The following is a 12,824-nucleotide window of genomic DNA, read 5'->3' on the forward strand; positions in this document are numbered from 1 at the left end:
GTGCCTCTCGGGGAAAGCCCTGGAGTGGGCTAACGCCATGTGGGTAGAAGGAGATGCAGCGCTGGACCACTTCGAGGAGTTCACCCGCCGCTTCCGAGCAGTCTTCGACCACCCGCCCGAGGGTAGAGCGGCGGGTGAACGTCTCTTCCACTTGAGGCAGGGGACGAGGAGCGCCCAGGAGTTCGCCCTGGACTTTCGGACCCTGGCCCCAATACATGTGGGGGAAGAGGTGGCTGTCGAATATATGATTCTGATATGTACAGGTAATCTCATTGTCTGTGTGTGTGTGTGTGTGGGGGGGGGGGCGTCCACATTTGTGTGCGTACTCTGAGGTGTGTTTGAATATGAATGAGCAGCAGTGTTGTGATGTGTCCTATCCCGTCCTTGCAGAGTGATCTTCCTTGGCCTCAGCACATGTCTCAGTGGCTCGTAGGAGGGAGGGGGACACCACCACGGGACAGACCCCACACTCATCGCTAGAGATCGAACTTCAGACTCCCTCCAAAACCACTGAACCCCTCAACACACGGCAAGAGATTAACATGCACAGCCTTAGAGGGAGCCGGAACAGGATAACTCCCTCCAAACTCACAAAGACACAGAGCAGGAGGAACTATCCAACACCCAGGGAGAGAGAACAAGTGACCTCAGTCGAACACAGCCAGAAAGAGGAGGTGGAAGAGGCGTTAGATAGAGGAGGAGGTTACCCCAGAGGCCATTCCTCCTGTTCATGTGAGCAAGAAAGAGCAGAAGGCTTCTGATCAGCCAAATGGCAGGCAGAGGGAGAGGTCATAGTGATTCACACCCACAGAGAGAAAGACAACCCACACAACCTCTTGGTTGAGATGAACCACACAGAGGTAGAGGCAGAGGGCCTTCAGGGCTAGCCAGTCAGCCTGCCTGCTCTGATCCTCAAGTCAATTGTATTTAAATTCATGTTCATTAAAGATTTGTATTCAAGAATTGAAAAGTCCCATTTACTTAATGATACTTTTTCACTGTCTTCAACCCTCAAGAACCAGGGTGAGTCTGGGTCTCCCTTTTCCTGGGCAAACACAACTTGCATATCGTCATAGACTAGGCCGAAACGTTAATCTTTTAACCTTGCTTGAATAAAACAATGCATTTTTTATAGTGAGCAAGAGTTGCGCTTTTTCCTTTTCTATGATCATTCAAGTTTTTGGTTGCACCTCAACTCAACGTTGGTTTGAGTTTATTTTATTTTTACAGGGACAGTGCACATTTATCAACGTTTCAGTTAAGCCAGTTAGCCAGCCGGCTAATTTTCAACCGCAGTCCCTGGGCAGGTTATTAAAAAACAATTACAATATAGACAATCATTGAGCAGTGAGCACACGCAGAGCAACATAGGACAAGCAAGACGTAGCATACAGACAGAGCAACATAGAACAAAAAGCAACAAGACAAAATCCATTAAAGCAACAGTGTTTCCACACCTCACAAGCTACAGACAACATGGAAAGCGGCAATACACAGCTAGGGATTATGTTCACAAATATGATTGACCTTTAGCCATGTCTTCATGTTTTTTGTGAAAGTGTGATAGGTGTTGCAGTTATGTGTGTCTGATGGCAGTGTATTCCAGGTATGGGAAGCTCTCACAGAGAAAGCGGATTTACTAAAGGTGCTTTTCCTTAAGGGAACTATACATTCACCTCTCATGGCAGACCTTGTGGATCTGCTGCCATATGTTTGGGTTTTCTGTTTAACAAAAATAAGGAGTGGAGGGGGAGCCAGGCCATTTAGGATCTTGAATACAAGACATGCGTCAGTGTATTGCACAAGATTTTCCCAACTCAGGAGCTCACCACCTGGAGCTTCTCCCCTGACACATAGACATCTGGCTCAGTAGCATCTGTTGCCCTCTTTGTGAAGAACATGCAGACAGCTTTTTTTCACATTGAGATGCAAACACGAGTCACTGAGCCACTTTGTAACTTGGACCATTACAGTTGTGAGTTCTTGTGCAGCTTGTTGTTTGCTCTTTGCATGCACATATATCACTGTATCGTCTGCATACATTTGAACTTCAGACCCAGTACAGACAGAAGGCAGATCATTAATTTACAGGCTGAACAGGAGGGACCCCAGTATTGACCCTTGGGGCACACCCACATCATAGCTAAGAGTGGGCGACAGCTCACTGCTCACTCTGACACACTGAGTTCTGCCTTCAAAGTATAATTTCATCCATCTCAAGGCATCGGGGGGAAAAGTTGAACTTGGACAATTTTGTGGCGAGAATCTCATGGTTAACAGTATCAAAAGCCTTCCTTAGGTCCAGAAACACAGCCCCAATAACGCCCCCTTTGTCCATCTTGGACTTCACATTTTCCAGAAGAAAGCAGTCGGCCGTTTCTGTGGAGTGTTTCGCTCTGAAGCCAAACTGCATGGAGTGTAATGTGAAGAGGCTGTTGTTGAGGTGGGCAATCAGTTGTTCTGCTACACACTTTTCAACAACCTTCGACACCACAGGTAGTATACTAATGAGCCTGTAGTTACTCACGTCAGCAGGGTCGCCCGATTTAAAGATAGCCGTTATTATGGCCGACTTCCATACCCTTGGAAACACCCCCAGACCAATAGATGTGTTGGTGACCTTAGTAATGGGGCCAATGAGTGACTCTTTGTAGTTTTTAAGAATGGTAGAGTCCAGCCCAAACACATCTTTGGCTTTAGAGTTCTTTAGTGAGCTAATCACCTTGTTCACCTTTGACTCAGAAACCTCCCTTATGATGAAGACAGGTTGAGCGTCATTTACTAGCACTGAGCCCAAGAAACCAGTGGAGGGGTTCTGTGTCAGTACCCTGACAGAGTCAATAAAGTAGGAATTGAAGGCTATTGCTATTTCGACTGCATCCTGTGTTAGATTGTTATTCACCAGGATTTCTAGTCTTTTTGCAGTGTTACTATGGTCTTTCCCTGTTAACTTTTTTAGATTCTCCCAGATCAATTTAGAATTTCCCTTTGCTTCACCAATTATGTTAATAAAAAAGTTTGCCTTGGCCTGTCTGATTTCTTTCATCACCTTATTTCTCAACATGGTAAACCTACGTCTGTCATGCTCTAATTTGGATTTTAGGGCTGTTTTTAGAGCATAATCTCGTTCTTTCATCAATTTCCAGATTTCTCCATTTAGCCAAGCTAGAGTGCTCTTTTGGCCAGGTTTGGATTTGATTTTCTTTAGGAAACCATTTATTGTAGTCTGGATTGTGGATAGAAAAACCTGACTATCAGCTTCCACATCTGTATAGGACAAGAGATCATTCCAGTTAATTCCCTTAATTGTGATTTCAAAATAGTTTAATTCACTCTTAGGAATTCTTAGTTGGTCCGTCTTTCTAACAGTAGAGAGGGTAAACCTGCTCTTAGAAAGCTTTCTGGCTATAAGTGTCAGCTTATGATCAGACAGCCCAGTAACCATATTGAATGATTTCGTCACTCTCTCTGGTGTATTACTGAACACCAAATCAATCTGTGTTTTAGAGCAACAAGTCACCCTGGTTGGCCCTTTAACTAGTTGTGTAAGGTCAAAGGTATTAGTGATCCATTTGAGGGTTTTCCTACAAGACTTGTCTTCATAATTAATATTAAAATCTCCCATTAAGATGACCTCGATCCAAAAATCACATTCCCTAAGCATGTTATTAAACTGATCAAAACACACACTTTTGGTGGAAGGTGGTCTATACATTCCAATAAGGGTAAAAGACATTTGGGGAGACAGTGTAACGTTCAGGCCAATACATTCTAGTTCATTATCACATGACCACTCAATTTGTTTACATCGGATATGTTCTTTAATGTAAATCATCAGACCCCCTCCTCTTCCTTCAATCCTGTCTCTCCTGAAAACATTGTAGCCAGGCACAATCAAAGCAGCATATGGAGAGTTTTTATGGAGCCATGTATCTGAAAGGCAGAGGAAGTAAGTCAAGGTTGGAGTCTGTGAGAAAATGTTGAATTTGATCACTTTTTGGAACGACACTACGAATGTTCAAGTGCCCCCCTGGTAGTCCCTTGGGCTTAGCTCATGGCTCCCAGATGACTTGAGAGTTTTTTAGTTTTTTTATTATTTCACCTTTATTTAACCAGGTAAGCTAGTTCAGAACAAGTTCTCATTTACAACTGCGACCTGGCCAAGATAGTGCAAAGCAGTGTGACAGAACCAACAACACAGAGTTACATGGAATAAACAAGCGTACGGTCAATAACAAAATAGAAAAAAATAAAGTCTATGTACAGTGTGTGCAAATGGCATGAGAAGGTATGGCAATAAATAGGCCATAGTAGCAAAGTAATTACAGTTTAGCAGATTAACACTGGAGTGATAGATGAGCAGATGATGATGAGCAGATGATGGTGTGTAAGTAGTGATACTGGTGTGCAAAAGAGCAGCAAAGTAAATAAAAACAATATGGGGAAGAGGTAGGTAGATTGGGTGGACTATTTACAGATGGACTATGTACAGCTGCAGCGATCGGTTAGCTGCTCAGATAGTGTGATTGACACATTGAAAAAAGTTAGATTTTCTGTGTTTTCTGACGGCTGGGTTTAGGCCGTTTTGTTTCGTTTTGAATAGGGGCAGTTCGGTAGCGCAATTAACAATCCCTCCCGCTTGCACTGGATGCGGGGAACTAATTAAAACAGCTTGCGTACCAGAAGCAAAGTCAGGGATCGCATATGGCGACTTGTGGATGTTTGAAGAGTCGAGAGAAACCATGAGACCATAGCACTCCCCCACTTCCGCAGCGGCGACGATCAGTGGACGAGGCCATCCACTGCAGTGAGTATCGCTGGCTCGGTGATGTTAGGCCCAGGATTGAGTTGCACATGCCCGGAGAGCAGGAGGGTAGTGAACAGGTAGTTGAACAGTTTCCGATAAATGTTGGACTTGTGTTTGTTCCGCCTAAGCAGGTCAGTGGAATAGGGAGCGAGGTAGACTTGGCCATTATTCAGAACATTATGGTATGCTGTGTACTGTCCGCTCCCGTGGAACGGTGAACCAATGTGTTTGGTGTTGATATTCTCCGGCAGTAGATTGATTGCGTCATCCCAGCAAGGACGCACTGAGATTATCAGTAGAGCAGCTACATAACTGACAATCATGGCAATGTACTGGAGATAAAACACATCATTGCGCTTTAAATCTTTGCATGAGTTACTTAGCTGGGGTCGGCGTACACCTGATGTTTTACTTAAAATAACAGCATTCGTATGAGAAGCGGCACCTGCCACACCACCCTCCTTTCCGTCTGCCATTTTCATTTCCCTTCGTTTTTTTGTTGTCAAATAATCTTTTTTAAATGTACTAAGTAAATTATTAAAAGCATTAAAATGTGGATGTTTCCCACTTATTTACACAACCTACTTCACACTTGCAAAGTGAAAGATTATAGAAAAGTTCTGAAATTAAGTAGTAAACAGAAGAAAAGCAGAATTGAGTCCAATTATAATGCGAATAATTTAATGGTCTATGGTTCAATCCCATTTCTGAAGGTCTGATGAATAATTAATATTGTTCCTCCTCTTCCTTCCGGCAGGCGCAGCAGCGCACTGCCCTCCAAAGCCTGCAAAAAAAATCGCCTGACTGCCCCTTTCCTAGCTCTGCATGGAACATCCAGTGTCTTGGTGACATCCGGGATGACCACAGCAACATCCTCTGAAAAGGGGAAAAGGAGGAACATAATGTAAACAAATGCAAACCGTAGCTTCTAAACACTGGCCAGTTGAAAGGTTCTACTAAGATGTCATGACAAACGGCACCTGTCAGAGTGCTCTCTAAGTGTTACTCACCTGCTTGGATGTCAGCTGGCAGAGTGGCGAAGACGGCCATCGTGAGAGTCCTTTCTTCAGGTGTGACGTCCACAACCTCCAAGAGGGAAGAGATGGGCTCTGCCTCTGTATTAGTGGGGATGTCCACAACATTCAGTTGGGAAGAAGCCGGATCTTCCTCTGTATTAGTGGTGATGTCCACAACATTCATGTGGGAACAAGCCGGGTCTGCCTCTGTATTAGTGGTGATGTCCACAACATTCAGGTGGGAACAAGCCGGGTCTGCCTCTGTTTTTTGGGTGATGTCTTGAACCTCCAGGTGGGAAGATGCCGGGTCTGCCTCTGTGTTAAGGGTGACGTCCACAACCTCCAAGAGGGAAGAGATGGGCTCTGCCTCTGTATTAGGGGTGATGTCCACATCATTCAGGTGGGAAGAAGCCGGGTCTGCCTCTGTGTTAGGGGTGATGTTCACAACCTCCAGGTGGGAAGATGCCGGGTCTGTGCTATGGGTGACAATAACAATCCTGATGATCTCTACTACTACAAGGCACCAAGATGTCATCAGAACAGGCATCTGTCAGAGTGCTCTCTATCATTGCTACTCACCTGCTTGGATGTCAGCTGGTCGTGTGGTGGAGACGGCCACCGGGAGGACAGGGTGGACTGGTAGGGTGGCTGCAGGGGGCTGGAAGCAGCTCTGCACCTCGTCCGCCACAAAGGCACAGACAGAGCTCATATAAAAAGGGCTCTGCAGGTCATCCGTGGAGAAGGACTGACTGATTCTCCCGAGGATCGATCGCACAGATTCAAAAGCAGCAGCCCGGGAGAAAGGGATGTGATGTGAAGGGTCCTTTAACATGCAGGAGAGCTTCTCCACTACGGCCGCCACCATGCCCACGGCCATCCCGCTTATTAGGATTGGGTGCTCTGAATGGCCTTCCTCTGGCTGAAGCCACAGGGCCAGGAGGAGCCTGGGCACCACCTCCACCACCACCTGAGATGGGCTGAGCAGGTTGCTACGGGCCTCATTGGACTGTTCGCCCAGAATGCTCCTCACAGCTCTCTCCACGATGCTGTGGACTTTAGGATCGCTGAAATCAACAAAAAGGAGAAGACAAAGCTAAACGATGTGCAATGTGCTCACAGAGAACACTGTCTTAGTCTGTTTCTGCGTAGTTCCAGATGTGTAGATAAATGGATCAAGTCATATGCAGGGCAGTACATGGAACTCACATGTCAGCTGGCGAGGTGGAGTGCATGGAGCGGCGGAGCTTGCAGAAAGCCTCGTGCTCTATGTCCATCATTTTTAGGCAAGTGTTTACTGCCCAGGCCTGCAGAATGAAACAGTAAGTCCCATTAGTGTAATTTCACAACAGATCTATCCTGCTGTGCTAACTCGTTGTTGAAAGGCTAGTAAAGAGCTCACTAACTTGTAGTATGTCTCTAACTCTCATTCTCTTACCAGCCGAGCGAGGTCGTTTCCCTCCTCCAGGGTTTCCTTCCACACCCTTCAAATAAAACACAGAGCAATTCAACTTTCCTGGCTTGTGATTTTTCTGTTGTTTATTTTACCCACACCTCCTTTAGTGCTGCTGGTGGCAGGGAATGGCAGTGAAGGTGAGTGCTGACGTGGTGCTCACCTCTCCCTAAGGGATTTTTTGCCCTGAGACACCAGCCAGTTGCTCATGTGCTCCGTGGTGACATGGGGCGGGACCTGGCCTTGACTCTGGAGCAGCAGATAATGGACCATGAGCTTCTTCTGCAAGATGAGGTAAGGTGTGAGACCATGCCACGAAATACCATATCATGTGCTTTCAGAAGGGCCTCTCGCAACATTTCACCACTACTCATGCCTGACAATTTGCAAGTGATATTAAGAACTCTTATGACCAACTTCTCTAAACTGTCTTGAAATACAACTCTCTTTCTGTTGTTTATGTTTTTGTGGGATGAATCTTACCTGTTTATTGTAATATGTTTCCTCCCAGCAGGCCTGCAGAGTCTGAAAATAAAGGCTGCTTCTACAGAATTCATTTGAAGATAATGAAAATAATGATGCTTTGTTATGCACATTATGCACAGGCATTTACACTATGCTAAAATGAATTTGTCCTAAGATTACCTTTGTGGGACCATAAGTGAACTCCGGAATGCACCAAACCCTATCCATGGTAAGATGGGGAAAGAAATGCAGCGCTGTAGATATACGGGATGCTCTAGAGATAACAGGAATGACTTAAAGTCGCGAATGATCAATGACTGTGGCGTCGTCCAATATGCTGCCCTTAGAATTGAGTTGTAGGCGATGTTTGGCGCAAAATAGAATGTTTACATTCTATTGCCATGGAGAAATGGAATGTGTAGAACCTGTATAATTGGGTATGCTTCTATGTCTTTATTTCGTGAAAGATTAAGCTCTTTATTATGTCATAATGTGTATATGAGGACGTAGGAGCCCGTCCTGATTCATGACGTGATTATCCAGGTGCATGTTTCAGGTCTGGGGAACGGGCGGGCCAGTCCATAGCATCAATTCCTTCCTCTTGCAGGAACTGCTGACACACTCCAGCCACATGAGGTCTAGCATTGTCTTGCATTAGGAGGAACCCAGGGCCAACCGCACCAGCATATGGTCTCACAAGGGGTCTGAGGATCTCATCTCGGTACCTAATGGCAGTCAGGCTACCTCTGGCGAGCACATGGAGGGTTGTGCGGCCCCCCAAAGAAATGCCACCCCACACCATGACTGACCCACCGCCAAACCGGTCATGCTGGAGGATGTTGCAGGCAGCAGAACGTTCTCCACGGCGTCTCCAGACTCTGTCACGTCTGTCACATGTGCTCAGTGTGAACCTGCTTTCATCTGTGAAGAGCACAGGGCGCCAGTGGCGAATTTGCCAATCTTGGTGTTCTCTGGCAAATGCCAAACGTCCTGCACGGTGTTGGGCTGTAAGCACATCCCCCACCTGTGGACGTCGGGCCCTCATACCACCCTCATGGAGTCTGTTTCTGACCGTTTGAGCAGACACATGCACATTTGTGGCCTGCTGGAGGTCATTTTGCAGGGCTCTGGCAGTGCTTCTCCTGCTCCTCCTTGCACAAAGGCGGAGGTAGCGGTCCTGCTGCTGGGTTGTTGCCCTCCTACGGCCTCCTCCACGTCTCCTGATGTACTGGCCTGTCTCCTGGTAGCGCCTCCATGCTCTGGACACTACGCTGACAGACACAGCAAACCTTCTTGCAACAGCTCGCATTGATGTGCCATCCTGGATGAGCTGCACTACCTGAGCCACTTGTGTGGGTTGTAGACTCCGTCTCATGCTACCACTAGAGTGAAAGCACCGCCAGCATTCAAAAGTGACCAAAACATCAGCCAGGAAGCATAGGAACTGAGAAGTGGTCTGTGGTCCCCACCTGCAGAACCACTCCTTTATTGGGGGTGTCTTGCTAATTGCCTATAATTTCCACCTGTTGTCTATTCCATTTGCACAACAGCATGTGAAATGTATTGTCAATCAGTGTTGCTTCCTAAGTGGACAGTTTGATTTCACAGAAGTGTGATTGACTTGGAGTTACATTGTGTTGTTTAAGTGTTCCCTTTATTTTTTTGAGCAGTGTGTATGTATGTATATATATACACAATCTCGGCTATTTGCATATGTACGACCGTCCAAACTTGACTCCACACACATTAATGCTAATCCCTCACACGCTTTTGAACATTGCACAACCTGCAACAAGACACTGAAAGAGCATGTTATTCCAAGTGTGTTTGTGTTTGAATAAAGACCCGAAGAATGAAATCAATGTGTGGATGTTGATTAGACAATGTATATGTGCTTTGCAGAAGCCATTTTTTTTGCATTCCCTGTAGCATGTATTGTACGAGCGTGTATTTTACTTTATTTTACAGAATGAAGATTTGGTCTGAGAAACTATGCCGATTATAGCATGATAGCAATTTTTTTTTAAATAAGGCATTGTTTATATGACCCCCTTTCAAAGAGTCGCTCATTTATCACTTTCTTGCAGATATACAGTGCCTTCAGAAAGTGTTCATACCCCTTAACTTATTCTTCATTTTGTTTTCTTACAGCCTGAATTCCAAATGGATTAAATTATAGTTTTTTTTATCATCTCACCCAGCTACAGACAATACCCCATAATGACAAGGTGAATACATGTTTTTTGAATTTTTTTCAAATGTATTGAAAATGAAATACATAAATATCTCATTTACATAAGTATTCACAATACATGTTAGAATCACCTTTGGCAGCGATTAAAGCTGTGAGTCTTTCTGGGTAAGTCTCCAAGAGCTTTGCACCCCTGGATTGTACCATATTTGCAATATCACAATATATACAGTACCAGTCAAACGTCTGGGCATACCAACTCATTTAAAGGTTTTTCTTTATTTTTACAATTTTATACATTTTAGAATAATAGTGAAGACATCAAAACTATGAAATAGCACAATTGGAATCATGTAATAAGCAAAAAAGTGTTAAACAAATCCAAATATATTTTATATTTGAGATTCTTTGAAGTAGCCATGAAGTTCTTCATGGTCGAATTGCTGCATTGAAACCACTACTTATGGACGGACACCAATAATAAGAAGAGACTTGCTTGGGCCAAGAAACACGAGCAATGGACCTTAGACTGGTGGAAATCTATCCTTTGGTCTGATGAGTCCAAATTTGAGATTTTTGGCTTTCAATGTGTGTGTAAAGAATCAAGGGTGTTTAGTAGGGTCTACTCTTCATTATAAAACTATTTGTTGAATGGTTTAAAATCCGTCAGAAGCTGCTTTCAATTCATGGTGGCTCTGAATAAGTCTTGACGGAGACAGAGCTTGTTTTGCCAAGGAAAGTGAAAAGGACTGAGGGAAAGTAAAATGGAAAATACATGGAAAGGAACATGGAAGATCCTCAAAGAACATTGCATTTTCAAGATCATGTAACATCAAACATAACATCAAAATGCATCTTATATTCCAGCCCTTACAGAAAAACCACATGATTTCAACTGACATTTTATGTGAAATCATGTGAAAACCATGTGAAAATCATGCCAAAATCACATTTTCACATGTGTAGTTTAATGTAATCACATGTTGCTTTACATGTTATCACATTATCTTCACATAAGATTACATGAAAACATGTTTTTGGAACACTTCCCGTGTTCACATGTGAAATTGATGTGGTTTTTGCGTATCTGACTGGATAGGATGGGTGATTCAGCAGAGGACAGTGCGAAGCTGACCAGCCAACAGGAACTGTGTGTCCCTGACAAGCAGGCCACCAAACGCCCTGCAGTTCCACACTCAAGGTTCTTAATTATGCTTTAAAATGCACATGTACGCTTGTGTAATGGGTTGAAAACAAAGTCATTAAAAACGGACACTCCTTTATTATTTATTTCCCCCCCAATTTGTTTATGTATTTGTCTTAATTAATCTAAATTGTATTTTCTACATACTTTAGCGTTAGCAGTCCATCAGGCCAATAGATGGCGCTGTTGCACTGTTGTAGCAGGAGAAACAGCAAGTTCTGGCCAAGCGCTCACCATTCTGCTGAATAAGGATCAGAACTTTACTGAGCTAAACTGGGTCTGTTCTTTTTACTATTACAGGTATGTAACAGAACTTCCAAACGTTCAAATATATACACAATATGTAATAACATGCTATTTAACAACTCTGTCAAGGTATTATCACGTTAGGAAAGGTCTTGTTTTGGCTTTGTGTCGAACTGAGTGAGAGAAGAATGTGATTTACATTGAGTGAGAGTATATGTTAGCTTGATGCTAGCTGAGGTAAAAAACGATTTACGAGTCACAGAGACTATGTTTACTGAGTAGCTTACTTGTACTGGATTTTGTCTAGGAGATTTGTTATAAAGAATCCATTTGTTAGGGATTTCTGAGTTGGTTTTACATGTTATAGTTTTTTTTGTGTAAAATTGTGCTCACTAGCTGGTAAACTGGCCGAGCACGCTCAGTCTGGTGGACTTTTAGTGCATACAGTGAGAGAGAGACGATTTTCTGGAGGTGCCACTATCTTAAAGCTGAATGTATTGTTGTCAGTTTTCTATAGAGGTAGCGGTATATAGAAAAACATTCAGTTATGTTTTCATATATAGGTGTTTCTATTGTATGAATGTGAAATACATTGTGGTTTTCATGTGAAACCATACACTAAGACAGGGTTATTTGTGGAACATTTTTGAGTTGTGCTTTAGGTAAAGTGCATTTATGTTGTGTAATTTAAAATGTGCACTTGTTTGATGTGAATATTTTCAAAGTACTAACAAGAAAATAGACAATTGAACAAGAGAAAAAAAACATTCTTCAGAATAAAGAAAGCGCCAGAACTTTGCAGACGTAAACTTGTGTCCGTTCTTTTTACTATTGCAGGCCACCTCAGCTACACATGCACTCTGTCTGCACACGCATCCACGCATGCACATACACACGGACAAACACACACTAATGTTCTCTCTCTTGTGTTTGTCAGCAGTTCATTGTGGCCCTGTCGTTCGCCTCCTTCACCAAAGCTCTGTCAGGGACCTACATGAAGTGTGTCATCACTCAGAGAGACACTTTGACCTGTCCAGCTCTCTCATCGGACTCATAGACTGCAGCTTTGAGATGGGTATCAACAATAACATTGAGTTGCTTTAGAATTAATGTAGTAAAAACTAGATACAGACTACAGTATGATTCTTTTTTCTTGTGGTTCAGAGTCTGCTCTCAATATTGTCCAGTTTTCTAGTTGTTCCTATTAATTGATTGACTGGCGTTTGTCCATGACTCTACTGTCAAACCCCTAACATTGTTTTATGTGCTGCTATGTTGTTGCAGCCTAGTATCCAAACTGATATGCCATTTTTAGTAAAAAAATAATAATTAAACGCGCATGGGTGCAGTTTCTTGTCCTCCTCGTTCCGCTGTGAAAGGACCGCACCAGCTCCGGTGTCCGAGGCGTCCACCTCTACCACAAAGGGACGAGTAGGATCAGGATG

At 43.8% G+C, this 12,824-nt stretch overlaps 1 protein-coding gene and 3 long non-coding RNA genes across 5 annotated transcripts; 3 read left to right on the forward strand and 1 right to left on the reverse strand.

The window, feature by feature from the left end:
* The first annotated feature begins 4,470 nt into the window (after positions 1-4,470).
* LOC115187592 (uncharacterized) lies at positions 4,471-5,603 on the forward strand. Its single transcript, XR_003876093.1, has 2 exons — positions 4,471-4,884; positions 5,565-5,603. It is a non-coding gene; the product is annotated as an uncharacterized LOC115187592 (long non-coding RNA).
* Positions 5,299-7,120, reverse strand: LOC115187590 (uncharacterized). The gene is made up of 4 exons (XM_029746543.1): positions 7,030-7,120; positions 6,403-6,887; positions 5,818-6,294; positions 5,299-5,683 (listed from the first exon to the last, which is right to left on the reverse strand). Exons 1-4 carry the CDS (start codon positions 7,098-7,100, stop codon positions 5,496-5,498), a joined length of 1,221 nt encoding a protein of 406 aa, XP_029602403.1. The 5' UTR covers positions 7,101-7,120; the 3' UTR covers positions 5,299-5,495.
* LOC115187591 (uncharacterized) lies at positions 7,054-8,316 on the forward strand. The gene is made up of 3 exons (XR_003876092.1): positions 7,054-7,142; positions 7,384-7,967; positions 8,282-8,316. It is a non-coding gene; the product is annotated as an uncharacterized LOC115187591 (long non-coding RNA).
* A 2,002-nt stretch (positions 8,317-10,318) lies between these two features.
* On the forward strand, positions 10,319-12,818 carry LOC115187593 (uncharacterized). 2 transcript variants are annotated; one of them, XR_003876095.1, is made up of 3 exons: positions 10,319-11,433; positions 12,317-12,454; positions 12,729-12,818. It is a non-coding gene; the product is annotated as an uncharacterized LOC115187593 (long non-coding RNA). The 2 variants fall into 2 exon arrangements; XR_003876094.1 differs by lacking the exon at positions 12,729-12,818 and having other exon boundaries at positions 12,317-12,703.
* The last annotated feature ends 6 nt before the right edge of the window (positions 12,819-12,824 follow it).

This window comes from Salmo trutta, unplaced genomic scaffold, assembly GCF_901001165.1.
Source record: "Salmo trutta unplaced genomic scaffold, fSalTru1.1, whole genome shotgun sequence".
Taxonomy (NCBI): domain Eukaryota; kingdom Metazoa; phylum Chordata; class Actinopteri; order Salmoniformes; family Salmonidae; genus Salmo; species Salmo trutta.